Source organism: Sus scrofa, chromosome 17 (genome assembly GCF_000003025.6).
Source record: "Sus scrofa isolate TJ Tabasco breed Duroc chromosome 17, Sscrofa11.1, whole genome shotgun sequence".
NCBI classification, from domain to species: domain Eukaryota; kingdom Metazoa; phylum Chordata; class Mammalia; order Artiodactyla; family Suidae; genus Sus; species Sus scrofa.
Window position 1 is genome coordinate 5,260,490 of NC_010459.5, and position 15,502 is coordinate 5,275,991.

Genomic DNA, 15,502 nt, shown 5'->3' on the forward strand with positions numbered 1-15,502 from the left:
AGTAATGAATTTACATGAAGAGATGGTTTTTGTATATACACATACACACACATATGCACTTGTCCCTGATTGAAATTGTGTCAAAATGCTAGCAGTGATTATCACTGAGTGGTGGTGTTATGGATAATTTTAATTTTCTTCTTTGTACTTTTGTGTATTTTTTTCTCAGTGAGTGTATTTCTTCATTAAATGGGGGACACATGTTACTTTTAAATTTAAACAAAGGCTGTTCAGAGGGAAAAGAGACATCTTGGGGAGGCTGGACAGATATGAGGAGGTGAAGCAGGCTGATACCTTGACACCAGCTGAAGAGGAAGGGGAACGATAATAAAGGAGAAGGCTGGGAAGTGGTTGGGTGCATTCGTCTGAGTTACACTAGGACAGCAGAGGGGGTTGAGGCCACAGAGGCAGGTTGTATTGAGGCAAAGGCCTTCCAACGCCCACCTGAGGACTGTATGTTATTCTGTAGCTAATGTTTATCCAGGGTTTCTGTGCTGCTTCGTGAACTGCATCTCCTTTGGACATAGATATTTCCAAATAATCATCTTGTCGTCACAATTGCCTTGCTTTAAAATGTAGCTCTCAGAGTTCCCTGGTGGCTCAGTGGGTTAAGGATCCGGCATTGTCACTGCTGTGGCACGTGTTTGATCCCCAGCCTGGGAACTTGCACATGCTGCAGGTGTGGCCAAAAAGGAAACAAAAAATGTAACTCTCTTCTGCATCTAATCTACATAACTTTCCAATTAAGTGGCTATTGGAGAAAATCCAGAGTTGCCACAGAGATGTTACGGAGCAGGTGTGCAGCCTGGCTCAGCACGCTTTGCACAAGCTGTGAATGGAAACGTCCCCCTTAGGGTTTTAGGTGCTCATTTCATTTGGCGCAAGTGCTTGTTTGAGAATAAAGACACACCTTTATTTGGGTACAGGTACCAGCCAGGATTATCTTATGAGCAACCCAAATACTGTCCTGAGAAAGAAGCTCTGGGATCGTGTGCCAGCGCTGCCTCCAAAAGCAAGTCCCAGGTCACTGTGCTGCCAGAACGGGGCTTCAGCCTGCGAGCCTTCTTCAGCCCCTCACTTCTGCCCACAAAACAGTCAGCTTCTCTCGTGAGTTTCCTGGTGGGATTTCTTGGTAAGTCCCTTTCAGCACAGACTGTATAAAGACCCTGCAGACCTGGCGGAGGTACGCAGGTGGAGCAGGTATGATGTGAAGGAGGATGAAAGAGCATGTTAGCACCACCCTGAGTCCTGAAATTTGTACCTGACAGGTCACTCATTGAGCTCCCCTCTACATTATCAGGAGAAATCAATCATATCTTGGTAATTGAAAAAGAAAGACCTTCCCCAAGGTGAAAGTGGCAGAAGTACAAAATTGGTATATTTCGTCAGCTGTGAGGGCACTTCCTGTGTGAAGCAAAATACACCTGCCAGTAACTGAACTGGGACCAAAGGACACAGGAGGCATTAGAGCAAAGTCTGTTTGCTCCCCACAGCTATGTAATCATTTGTATTTTCAGCAACATTTATTGGGCATCGTCAGTGTGCCAGGAACTCTACCAGGTACTTGGAAGAGCGGGAGATGGTCCTTGCTCTCCCTGGGCTGTACAGAACAAGGTTGTTGCTGGCAAGCTGAGGGAAGTACCAGTTTCTCTGAGAGCACATAGGAGGGACGCCTAGTGCTGACTCGGTTGTCAGAGACAGGGTGGCTGGGCAGTCATGTCCTTCTCTGAAATAGGAAGCAAAATGCAAATCAGATATTGTTTTCATTAACAGTATTTAGCCCAGCTGAACCTGAACAGGCTTGTTTCCCCCATTTGACAAAAAAAGAAAGAGCCACCCCGGACAAGATCCCATCAATCTGTGCACTGTCATCAGAGATAGTGGCAAATGAGTGGAAAAGCAAGGTGGCAGCACCAGAGGGGAGGTTGATATTTAAGGACGAGACAGTGCTTCTTAACCAGGGCAATCAGCCATTTCTTCTTGGAACAGAAAGGGAGAATCTTAGTACTTGGCAGAGTGGATATATAAAGAACTTGCTATCTTTTCAAAATGGACCCTCTGAACTGAGGCTTCTGAGTGAAGGGTGTGTGCTCATCTTGTCTTACGAACATGTCACTTTTGCAGCATTTCTCATTCTGGGCCTGAGTATTTTGACCACGTATGGAGTCCATGCTATTGCCAGGCTGGAAGCGTGGAGCCTCGCTCTTCTTGTGCTGTTTCTTGTTCTCTGCGTTGCCGTCGTGCTCACCATTTGGAGGCAGCCCCAAAATCAGCAAAAAGTAGCCTTTATGGTATGTGTCACGAGGATGAGAAATCCTAAATATTATGCTCATTTTATCTTGTACATTAGTTTTTATGAATTGTTTCTTTAAAAAAAATAGCCATCTGATGACATCAACCAATGAACAAAAGTGTCGCAGTTCTTTGAGATGTTCCTTTTTGTCTTTAATATTCTCCCTGCATTGGCTGTCTTACTGCCCTTTCCAAAAACTTGAATATGCTCCTATGACATGATTTTGTATAATATTCGGCAAATTTCTTGTCCAGTACTCTAAAGTAGCAGAAGAATGAGTTGAGTATTTTATTTTAGAAATTTAGTACCCTCTCAAGTCATTTCCACCAAAAGCCCTTCCCCTGCAAGTGAAATTATCCTGTCCCGTTTGAACTAAGAGGATTCAGCATGAAGAGGGCTTCCTAGAAGTGTCTTCTGAGATACCATAGGTAGCCAGAGTTCCAGAGGCACGCCCTCTTGATTTCTGAAATAAACCAGTAAACCCTAAACTACACCCAAGAAACCAGTTGCATCTTGGTGACAATGCAGGTGTTAGCAGGCTGGATAAACCTTCTGTTGCTTTGGGCTGCAGTAAACAATATAAAATACAGCACTCTTTGCAGTACTCTCTAGGGGAATGGGTTTTATTCAGGTTGTTCTTTTTGGAAGAATATAAACTGACACGGTGTAAAGGTAGGTATGTTAAATTAGTTGCCACCACATCAAAATAATTTGGGGAATGTGCTTTCAGAATTTGAGTATATTTAAGAAGATATTTCTCCCCCTTAGGTTCCATTCTTACCATTTTTGCCAGCCTTCAGCATCCTGGTGAACATTTACCTGATGGTCCAGCTGAGTGCAGATACCTGGATCCGATTTAGCATTTGGATGGCACTTGGTAGGTCTTTTCATGTTTGCACTTTCTGAACATGGGCTCTCTGTATCAATGCACTGTGATTAGAGTAATGCATTCATTCATTCCCACTTCCTAGAAATAAAGGCTTTTTTCCGCTTCTTCCTTTCTCACTTTTTAGGACATCTGAGTGTTTACATTTCCAGATAGCTTTTTTTCTAAATGTATTTTTTTATTATGGTATAGTTTATTTACAGTGTTGAGTTAGTTTCTGCTGTACAGCATAGTGACCCAGTCATATATATACATTCTTTTTCTCATATTCCATCGTGGTCTGTCCCAAGAGACTGGATATAGTTCCCCATGCTATACACTAGGACCTCATTGCTTATCCATTCTAAATGCAATAGTTTGGGAGTTCCCGTCGTGGCTCAGTGGTTAACAAACCCGACTAGTAACCAAGACGTTGCGGGTTCAATCCCTGGCCTCGCTCAGTGGGTTAAAGATCCAGCATTGCCGTGAGCTGTAGCAGACTCGGCCGGGATCCTGTGTTGCTGCGATTGTGGCGTAGACCGGCAGCTACAGCTCTGATTGGACCCCTAGCCTGGGAACCTCCATATGCTGTGGGTGCAGCCCTAAAAAGACAAACAATAAATAATGAATCTCATTCACTTTTGTGAGAGTATGTGTTTGCTTCAGCTGTAAATTAATTTAATTTCGATCTCAAGCCACCAAACCACTTGAGTTGATGGGCGGTTTAACCTAAGTAGTTTTACCCATATTTTGGGGATCTGACACTGTGCCAAAGAGTTGGGATGGTACTGCTTTGGGTCAAAGGTTATCCATCTACACAGGTTACACTAGGGTATTCTCTCTGTAACTGTGACCACTTCTGGTAGGTGGCTCTGTTGCCTCAGGGCCAGGATCCTACCAGGAATCACTTGTCGGTTGGCCGTGCCCTCCGGGATGTACCACAAAGCCATGCCTTTGGGATCCCACCACCTCCATCTCCTCAGATGCTTCCAGGAAGCCGAGCCCAAATCCCCAGGGCACAGGACCATAGGGCTCCCTCTCCTGTCTGAGTCCAGAAGAACCTCTTTGTAATCTGGTGGAACGCTCATCCACACTTCCTGCCTTTCCACGAGTCACTCTTTCCTTCCTCAAATCATAACTCAGTCTGGTTTAATGTACCTGATCTTGGGGAAGAGCATGAACTACGCCAGACTCTCTGTATTTGAGTCCATCCCTGCCGTTTATTAGCCGTGTGACCTAGGCCATGTTACATCCCTGCTTCTGGGTCCCAGTTTCATTGTAAAACGGTCACAGCCATACCTGTATTTGAGGACAGGGATTCTGGATCTTCAAACCTCTGAGGAGATGAGAGGAAACAGAATCATTCCTAATTGGTAGACATGCCAAAATACTAATTGGTAGTCTATTTGCCAGTATTTGTCCTGGAAAATTATAATGCATTTCACATCAACCCAGACTCTCAACCAGTTTTTAAAATGTTGTTAAAATACATCAGAATGCCTACATATAAGTAATGAACTGTCTTGTGAGAATGCTTAAAACATTTCCCTCTGGTCCCCAATAAAACAGCTTTGTACACAGTTATTTGTCCTCTCCTGGCGATAGGAATGTGTAAGGCACATTCATATTCCCTGTTCCCATAGGACAAGGTTTCCAAAATATTTGACTGTGACCCTGACAAGCCACCACTTGTATTTGGAATGTATTTGAGACTTTTCCCCACATATCCTTTTGCTTGAAGTGTAGTGTTGAGTTTTGAGAAAGTAAATATAATTTTTCTCTATAAACATCTGAAAAACATTTTTGGGGAAAAAGACGCATGTAAAGATGGCATGTTAACCACTAAAAAAAAGGACTGGTTTGTTAAAAATGAAGAAGCACATTCTACTGGAAAAACGTTTGTCAGGAACCTTTTATGGGCTATCCCTTGCTTGCATTCCATCCTTCTAAAAATAGCGCAGGACGAAAAGGTAAAAGGCCCTATTAAGTTCTTACATTTCCCACATACAAACAGTCTCTTGCTTGCTTGCTTGCTTGCTTTGTTGCTTTCTTTGCTTTCTTCAATTTTTTAGGGCCATACCCAGGACATATGAAAGTTCCCAGGCTAGGGGTTGAGTTGAAGCTATAGCTGCTGACCTACACCACAGCCACGGCAAATGCCAGATCCAACCAAGCCATGTCTGGGACCTACCCCACAGCTCAGGACAATGCTGGATCCTTAACCCACTCAACAAGGCCAGAGATCAAACCTGTGTCCTCATGGATATTAGTTGGGTTCATTTCTGCTGAACCTCAATGGGAACTCCCAGTCATTTTTCTGACACACCTAAAATATTGATTATTTTTTTTCTTCTCTGAAAGGTTTCCTGATATACTTCGCTTATGGCATCAGACACAGCCTGGAGGGTAATTCACGGGATGAGGATGAGGATGAAGATACTCATTCAAACAACGTTCATACAGCGGCCGAAGAAAAATCTGCCATTCAAGCAAATGACCATCACCAAAGACACCTGAGTTTACCTTTCATATTCCATGAAAAGACGAGCGAATGCTAGTGCCTGCAGGGGCCGCGCTGGTCCACAGTCTAAATGTAGACATCCTACGTGGAGTGAACCGTGACGGCATGTCATCGTCACACTAGGTTGTCATGGGTTTGCTGCAGACACAGTTCACCCTAATTTATACTTCCTCACCTGGACAGCACCACCTCAGATGCTGAACTGTGCATCCGGGGACCCTCCTGAGCTCTCTCCTCAGTGACAAGTAGCCCCAAATAGCGGGAGTGTGGGAGTGTGTGTATGTGTGTTTGTGTATCTTGGGGACTGTCAGTGTTACAAGTTGTTGGTGTTTTGCTGTTATCCCCTTGCATTTTTCCAGTGTTGTCCTTAATTGGTAGCATATACTGCACGTACTGAAATGGAGGTATTTTGTATGTGCCGGGCATGGTTGGGGTAATGACTGTTGCTTTTCCTTGTTAGGCTTTATTAATGTTGAGTTAGAACCTGCTAAAAATGCATTTGCCCATCCTGGGGTCCGTCATGGGTCTGGAATTGGAGGAGGGGATAGGGAAAGAGCCTTTTCTGTACCTTGTAAACTCCAGCAGTGGGTTTAGTGCAGATTTCTCTCTGTGAGGTATGACAGTGTGTGAAAATTTTAGCCAGTAGGAGTGTTCGTGTCTGCAGTACTGCACAGGGCACGAGCAGCCTATGCATACCCAGATGGCAGGCACCCCTTTGAACAGCGTGCTGTCTTCTTTGAGAACAGTAGTCTTTAAATACGAGGCCTTTCACCTGCCACTCCCTCCCCTCACCCCAGTTCAGTCGGGGGCTTGAGAGAGGTAGTGTGGTCCACTGGCTCCCTTTGTGCTGGAAGATGAAGGTGGTCTCCGTGGCCAGGAAGCCTGTATAGGTGGCAAAGATGAGGACATTTTTGAAGATCAGAGTAGATACATGCTTGGATAGGGAGATCCCAAGCCTCCGTGTTTGAAAAATCACTTAAAGAGTTCTCTTGTGGTGCAGCAGATTAAGGATCTGGCATTGTCACTGTAGCGGCTTGGGTCACTGCTGTGGCGCAGTTCAGTCCTTGACCGGGAAACTTCCACATGCCATGGGCATGGCCAAAAAGGAAAAAAGAAAGTTGCATATAATTCAGCCAGTAGAGTCTCTCAGATGGCACAATCGGCAGAATGATTCATACCTTTTCCCCTTACTTAATAAATAATCACAGTTCAGGGTTTTTTTTCTAACCCAGTAGTAAATGGTATCTTTACGCAAAAGAGGAAAAATGGAAGGGGTACAAGAAAATTACCCTGTTCTGATTTTAAAGTGCCTATTCAGATATTAAAGGGCATTTGACCCAATTTGAGGAGTTTGAATCAAATTTGCCTCTGATGTTTCTTTTGGAAACATTTAGGAATATTTTTCTTCCTCCATCCCATAAATCATTTAGAACTTCTAATTTCACTTATTTTTAAATGATCACACTAAAGCTATTAACACAAGCTGCAGTATTCTACAAGAACCCATCAGTGGTTGGGGAATAGAATATTATGGTAAATACATGATTACTTAAAACATCAACCTAAAAAAATCAACCAAATTGAATTAAAAGCCGTATAAACGCAATAACATTTGTATGAGTAAATAATGTTTTTAAATGTAAGCTTTTGTAATTACTATATTTTACTTTATAGGGTTCTCCAACATGGACTGTCTGCAGTGTGTTTTACTTCTCATGAATTATTTTTCTTACAAATAATTGTATGGTTCACTAGATGAGACTAGAAGCTAAAGTTATCTTTGTATGGGTTACATTTCCAGGATAAACATTCTCAAGCCCAGGTGACCACCTTAATCCAAGGGCAAGGAAGACCTTTATTTCCTGACAGTACTTCCAAGAGATCATTTTATTGCTATAATTAAAAAGCAAGTTTATGTGGAGTTCCCATTGTAGTTCAGCACATGAAGGACCCGACCCTCTCTCTGTGAGGATGTAGGTTCGATCCCTGGCCTCATTCAGTGGGATAAGGATCCAGCTTTGCTGCAAGTTCTCAGATATGGCTCGTATCCACTGTTGCAGTGGCTGTGGCTTAGGCCTCAGCTGCAGCTTCAATTCGACCCCTAGCCTGGGAACTTCCATATGCTGCAGGTGTAGCTACAAAAAGACCAAAAAAAAAAAAAAAAAAAAAAGGCAACTTATGATTGTCTTGTCTAATTGAGGGTTTACTGTGATTAAATATCCAACAAGAGGGTAGGAAGCCTGGGTTTCTGGCTGCTAGTGTTGCAGCACCCCTGACATAGAACTCAGCATTTACATTCCACAGGTTCCAGGGTACATGTGGTCAAATTGCTTGACAGAATTCTGTCAAGCTGCATGTTTTCCTGGAGAGGAAGAGTTGGCTCTGCATGAGGTAGAGTGTTTCCGTAAGCACGTGGGCCTAGTCATAAGCCTTGCTGTTATTGCCATTACTCAGAAGCCTTTTTATTCTGTAATCAATCTAGAGTAGGCCCTCCATTTAGGGAACATGAAGAATTTCATATGTGAATATTAAACCTTTTACTGTAACAATATCAAGAAATGTGTTAAGAACATGACAGGCAGCTAAAACTATTATGCCCACTGTGTTTATTTAGGAGCAGAATTTAGTTAAAAATTATTTTTCCATCGTGAAACACTTTGCAAACACAAATGTCTATGAAAAGATGCCCTGTCTGTGACTATGCTTTTTTTCTGTGAAAACTCAAATATGGGTTCTTATGTATGTGTAAGTGTCTACATATGTGTGTGTGTGTGTGCATGCATTTCAAATGTCAGTGTATAAGTCAGTTGGGTTTATGAGGGTCTTTGGGAAAGATACTGTTGTCTAGGATTTAAAAAAACCCAACTGATGGGAGAAAAAAATGTTTTCTATCGATAGGTATGCTTATACAAAAATTTTAGGTTTTAAACTTTTAAAATACATAGAAATTTTATATGTATAGTGTTTTCTATAGATTCTTTAAGAAATGTATATTTATAATGTTTTTAATATGAAATCACTGAAGTCTAGTATGTTATACCAGGTGCTTTGTAATCTGAAATGGAGTTGGGGTGGGGCATTAGGGGGTTTCTGTTTCCTTGTTTCTGTTGCACGGTTTTGGACATTTCTGCCTTGATATGTGCTTATTAGGAAAAGCCAGTACTATCAGCTCTTTTACCACCTTGCTTTTCCTACATTTGAATTCATAACCTTTTGAACAAAATGATGTTTTTACTTTCTTGGGGTTATTGAAATTTTTGTATAGATCTAATTAGTAATCATTCACACTTATATAAAGTCCTTTCCAGAAATTTAAAAAAATAACATGCACATTTTCTTAATCATGATTGGATAAAAACAGCTTAAATTACTTTTCTTGTTTGCATTTAGAAATATGCTCTCTGAACATTTTCAGTGAGAAACCTTTTATAATAGCACCTTTATTTTATACTCAAAGAAAGATGATTTGTGAATAACCAGACAAAGGCCATACCTACTCTACGTTTAACAAGGTAGCTATGCAAAGCCAAGTTCAAATCTGTTTTTGAAGAGTTCCCATTGTAGTTCAGGGGGTTAAGGACCTGAAGTTGTCTCTGTGAGGATGCAGGTTCGATCCCTGGCTTCAGTCAGTGGGATAAGGGTCTGGTGTTGCCACAGGCTGTGGAAGCTGCTGAGAGTGTAGGCCGGCAGCTGCAGCTCTGATTCGACCCCTAGCCTGGGAACTTCCATATGCCACAGTTGCGGCCGTAAAAAGAAAAAATATATAATAGATTAATTAATTAATTAAAACTTTATAAGAAAGCTTGCATTAGAACCTTTGCTATATACCGAAATACAGATTATTGCTTAATCATATTTTCCCCAGAGATGCTCATCAAGAGGAGTAAGATCAAATCATCATTTGGGACATATACATTAATGAAAAACTAACAATCTCTCTAAAACTTTATTATTATCAACTACAGTTGATAGAAAATATCTGTGTCAGAATTACCTTCCTTTAAAAGACAAGAGCTTGTCTTTTAATTTTTCTGAATAAAGGATTTTTAACTTTAAAAATTTTAAGTAGTAGCCAAAGTATTTTCTAAGTCCTGGGTATTTACAGGTAGATGTTAAAATCTTTTGAATTAGAATTTATATTTCTCAGATTATTTCCTAAATTATTTGAACATTAGCAGGGAGAATAAGGCGCAGTAATCGCCCTGCAATGCTGATAATGCCAGAGGGAGCACATGAGTTTATCTTTTTTTCCTCTTAGATCAGCACGTCCTGAGATAATAAATCACATAGTGACCTTGTGCCGAGATTCCGACCTCCCCTCCCTGGGATGTTCCTGCTGTGCTTCCAGTGACAATACAATTCACACCAAAAATACCGTGTCCACAGAATTGTAAAGGATGTGGTTTAGAGTGTGCCTCTCTGAGTATGAAAATTCACATGATTAGTGTGAATTTGGGGTGTGTGTAATTAACTGGGTTTCTTTGTCATTTTTGTATTTTGGCTGGTGCCAAAATAGCGCCTTCTCTGTACATTTTCCACTTATGTTTTCTAACTTGTCCTAAAATATCAAGGGAAAAAGTACCAAAGTTCATGTAGGAAATAATGCCAGCACAGGTCATTTTTCAGTCACGTAGATGTGAAAATAAGGTTGCTTAACTTTGTTGTTTAGCTGAGGTTTTTTTTTCTCCTTGTACAATTATATTTAAACATTTTTGTAGTGGCTCTCTGGTTTCTAAGTTCTTAGAGGCTTGATCTGTTGTGATTGTTTATTTAGTTGATGGTTTTTTGTAATATTCATTATTGTTTATATGTACACAGTTTAGTCTCATTGATTTCAAATGCATTTTGTTATGGCTGAACCGAACTGGCACCCCTGTTGGCTTGAGGGAACTGTCATAGCTTTTATTCACCATGGCTGAAGGCACTGCCACAGTCTTTAGCCTTAAAGAGCTTTCACTAACCACTGACAGCTCCATGGGCATCAGGTGCAGAACCCTGGGGCACGCAGGTTGCAAAGTGCGAGCGTCCATAGCTGCCCTGGCTGGGTGGGATCTTGGGTTGACAGGGTAGAATATGAAGGGAAACACTTCACATGAAAGTAAGGTAGCTTGGGGTCCTTAATTCTGGCTCCAAATATCTCATGAGTACATCAAGGTCAGTGATCAGGACCAAGGAACTTCTATGACTCACGGAAAGGGAGACTGCTTCCTGGAACTGGCCCTACAGGTCCTGGCCCACTGCAGCTTCTGCACCAGCACCGATGGCCTTGGCGAGGAAAGTGCATGGACCAAGGCTAAGTTGGCAAAGAACCTTGTATTGCCAATGGGGCGGGTTTCCCTGGCCTGTGCCTGGTTAACAGGCTCTTCATCTTTGGTGCCCAGATGTTTTATTGCTTAATTTTGTCATCATTGTACTTCATAGAAACTGTTGATAGGGCCTAAAACCCTGCAGAAATTCTGTCTGTAAAAACCAACAGATATATTGGCCTTATGCGAATGTAGAAATTGTTTTGTTTAGTAGATAACTTTAAATTTAAATGCTTTTAATGATAGTGTTCCTTTTTCTTATTAAGTTGGGTTTTTTTTTAGAATTTGTAATAAATAAAAACTGCTGCTGCTTTTCCACTGTAAAATATGCTTTCTAATGTGACCCTGTCTTTTTAAAATAAATTTTAATATTACTTATAATAGTGCAGTATGCACATGTATCACACCTACCAAAAGTATACATTTCATACTTATCTAATTTAAACTGGGAGGCTTTACAGCTCAGAAATGAGTGCAATCGAAATGGAAACAATAGCTAGGCAATTTATTTTCCCCTTCTATATCTTTTTTTGTCTTTTTGCTCTTTAGGGCTGCACCTGTGGCATATGGAAGTTCCCAGGCTGGGGGTTGAATTGGAGCTGTAGCTGCCAGCCTACACCATAGCTATAGCAATGCAGGATCTGAGCCGCATCTGCAACCTACCCCACAGCTCATGGCAATGCTGGATTCTTAACCCACTGAACGGGGCCAGGGATTGAACCCATGTCCTCATGGATACTAGTCGGGTTTGTAACCCACTGAGCCACAACAGGAACTCCTTGCCTCTTCTGTTTTAAGTAGACCAAGGTGCTGGGATCCACTCCTCACCTTCTGTGTCTCTGGATGAGTGGCTCTGGGAGCATTAGAAATGTCAAGTATTTACATTAGAATAAGATTATCAGTGCTGTACTTAAAACCACTAAAGTTAGCTCCTGCTCAAGCCATAACACACTAATTTAAAAAAAAATTCTTCTTAGTTGTATTACTGTATAGTTAATGAAGACTGTTTAGAGAAGTGAAATGTCCTTATTTGGGGGATGGTGGGGACAGATGTCCTAAGTATAGGTAGACTTTTTTTTTTGCTTTGTAGGGCCACACCTGTAGCACTTGGAGGTTCCCAGGCTGGGGCTCGAATCGGAGCCATAGCCATCAGCCTACGCCAGAACCACAGCAACAAGGGATCCGAGCCTTGTCTTCGACCTACATCACAGCTCACGGCAACACCGGATCCTTAATCCACTGAGCAAGGCCAGGGATCAAACCTGCAACCCCATGGTTCCTAGTCGGATTTGTTAACCACTGAGCCATGACGGGAACTCCTCCTAACAAATTTCTGATGTTATTCCCCACTTTGGGGGTGGGGGTAAAGGAAGCAGAGGAGTGGAGAAGTTTTTCAGAACAAAGTAGTCATGAACAATTCCCATTAAGATTTACAATGAAAATGCTGCGTATAAAATGACTCACAAATAAGAACACCGTAATGAAAGCACTATATCATGTTAGTCTTTGGTGACCCAAAGGGCTTGCTGTTTTCATCACCCATCAGATACACACTGTTTATCAACTTGGCTTCTAGAGAAAATAAATGGAAAGGAACATGCTCATATAGACCTTAGTCTATGTGCAGCCTGCTGTGCCCCCAGGCTCACTCCTTTCACCCTCTCATTTCCTGATGTTTGCTTCTCCTGCTAGTCTCCCCTTTTCTCTCCAAGTCTCCACTTGTTAGGCCCTTGCCCTTCAGATAAAGGTGGTAATGGACAGTTGCTCAGATAAAGCCGTGCCCTCCCACTGCTTCGCTGGACCCTATTTTATTCTCATTTTTAATTATCTTTTTTGATGTATAATGTTAGTTTGAGGTATGCAACATAGTGATTCAACATTTAAAGGCACTTTTAAGAAGCCACATATATGTTGTCCGTCTCCTATTTTCCCGCATCAGGTAGTAGCTGATGATCCAGGGGAATCTTGGACCCCCTGGTTTGTTACATTCTTGAGCAACCCCACAAATCGTGAGGCTGGGGGCTGTGGATTACAAGCACTAAAGGCCAGTGTCAGAGCGTGGTGCAGGGAGCAGACAGGCATCAGCTAAGAAAGAAAAAGTGGGTGTTGCAGGTAATACGATCACTGATCTAAAAACCCAAGAGATCAACTGAAAAACCCAAGAGATCAAGTGGACTATAATAAGAGGGTTCATTAAGGTGACCAAATGCAAACATGCAAAGATTAATCATGCCTTAGGAAACCAGCCTTCAAGTTGCCTTTGACTTAGAGCTGTAAGGCAATGCTTATTTAAATTGGCCAATATTATAGCAGTTGTTGGAGAATGAATGAGAAAGGTGGATGCAAACAGATTCTAATGATAAAATTCCTTCTCACCCTAGAGACAACAAGTTTGTGTGTGTGTGTGAAATACAAACCCATAAAAATATAGCTTTGGTAGTTTTATTTTTCAGATTCAGAATTGTCTTGAGATTGTCTCATTCAAAGATAATAAGCCTGTGACTATCAGCTAACTGTCTTGGAAAGCCCCTGTATTTCTTGTAACACTTGTGCCCATCCTAACAGATTGTGTTAGTTCCTGGGGCTGCTACAATGAAGTGTCATGAACTGTTTGGCTTAAACAGCAGAAATGTGTTTTCTCACAGCTTTGAAATCCAGGAGTCAGAGATTAAGGGGTCAGCAGTGTCGGCGTCTTCTGAAGCCTAGCTCCTGGCCTCCTTGACCTCATTTTATTTTATTACCTCTTTAAAGACCCTATTTCAAAATATGGTCACATTCTAAAGTACTAGAGGTTGGGACTTCAATATTTAAATTTGTGGGAGGCCAGTGGGAACACAACCCAGCCCATAACACAGACTAGGGTAAGTTTAGATACATAAATTTAGCTAAAGCATACGTGATAGAGAAAAGGTTTGGGAAAATAGGATTCTAAAATTATTTTCTATTTACTAGTTAACCAATTTGAAAATGTAATGGGGGAAAATTCCATTCATAATAGCAAAACAAATACATAAGCAACCAAAAATAAAAACCAAGTTCAACAATTAACAAACAAGGGAGTTCCCATTATGGCTCAGGGGAAACAAATCTGAGTAATATCCATGAGGACACAGGTTTGATTCCTGGCCTCTCTCAGTGGGTTAAAGATCTGGCACTGCCATGAGCTGTAGGGTAGGTTGAAGATGCCCCTCAGATCTGGATCTGGCATGGCTGTGGTATAGGCCAGCAGCTATCGCTCCAATTAGACCCCTAGCCTGGGAACCATCTTATGCCATGGGTGCTGCCCTAAAAGACAAAAAACAAAACAAAACAAAACAAAACAAAACAAAAAAAAAAAAAAAACAAAAAAAACCTAAGCAAGATTTACATGGAAAACTGTAGCTGTGACTATAAACATGCAAGCGCTTAACTATATACACATACATATCTGCATGCATACACACATTTAGGCAGCCCAAATTTAGCTAAAGTGTATTTGACATAAAATACATTTAAGAATGCAGGTTTGGGATTATAGAATTCCAAAATTGTTGTCCTAATACCACCATTAACCAATTATAAAGTATAATGGGGGAGTTCCCATTGTAGCTCAACAGGTTAAGGACCTGACATTGTCTCTGTGAGGATAGAGTTTCCATCCCTGGCCGCTCTCTGGTTTAAGGACCTGGTGTTGTCATAAGCTGTGGTGTAGGTCACAGATGCAGCTCGGATCCTGTGTTGCCATGGCTGTAGCTCTGATTTGAACTCTAGCCTGAGAACTTCCATATGCTGCAGGTGTGGCTATAAAAATGAAAAAAATATATATATATACACACACACATATAAAATGGGGACATAAAAATAGATTTGAAAAAATGGAAAGATATATAACAGGATGACGCATTCCAGGATAGGAAGACTCAATATTGTACATATGACCATTCTTCCCCCAAATATAAATTCAATGCAATCGTAATCAAAACACAATAAAATTTTTATGGAGGTTGACAAGGTGAATCTGAACTTCATCTGGAAGACAAAATGTTCAATGATAATTAACATAAAATCAATGATGGGGGCATCTCTTACCCAAACAAATAAAACATACTATATATCACTGCCAATTCAATGCAGTGTGGTGTTTCTATAGGTACAGATATAGAAATCAAAAAAATAAAATAGACAAAATTGAAACAGACCCATGTACATGCGTAATTTAATAACACTAAAAGTCAATTTAAAAAGTGGGAAAAGGAAAAATCACTTAACGAATGATAATATAACATTGACTATTCAACTAGAAACACATAAAATTAGATTTATAATTTGTGATACAAAAAAACAATAGATGGATTTAAAAATTAAACATGAACAACAAAGTTATAAAAGTTTTAGTCGGAAATATAAAACAGGTACTTTGATCATTTGTGGCAAAGAAGGCCCACGAAAGGGATATAAAACACAGAAGCCATGAAAAAAGTTACAGAAAAGTGTAACTGCTAAACATTTGCTGAAATTGCTTGAAGAAAGGCACCATC

At 41.0% G+C, this 15,502-nt stretch overlaps 1 protein-coding gene across 4 annotated transcripts in view; it reads left to right on the forward strand.

The window, feature by feature from the left end:
- Positions 1 to 11,360, forward strand: part of SLC7A2 (solute carrier family 7 member 2) — a 79,877-nt gene extending 68,517 nt beyond the window's left edge. For 2 of the 4 annotated variants that reach the window (XM_021077148.1, XM_021077149.1), the window contains exons 9-12: positions 927 to 1,132; positions 2,125 to 2,291; positions 3,062 to 3,170; positions 5,520 to 11,360. In XM_021077148.1, the coding sequence (XP_020932807.1) occupies positions 927 to 1,132; positions 2,125 to 2,291; positions 3,062 to 3,170; positions 5,520 to 5,716 (679 nt within the window). In that variant the 3' untranslated portion in view covers positions 5,717 to 11,360. 4 annotated transcript variants of the gene reach the window in all.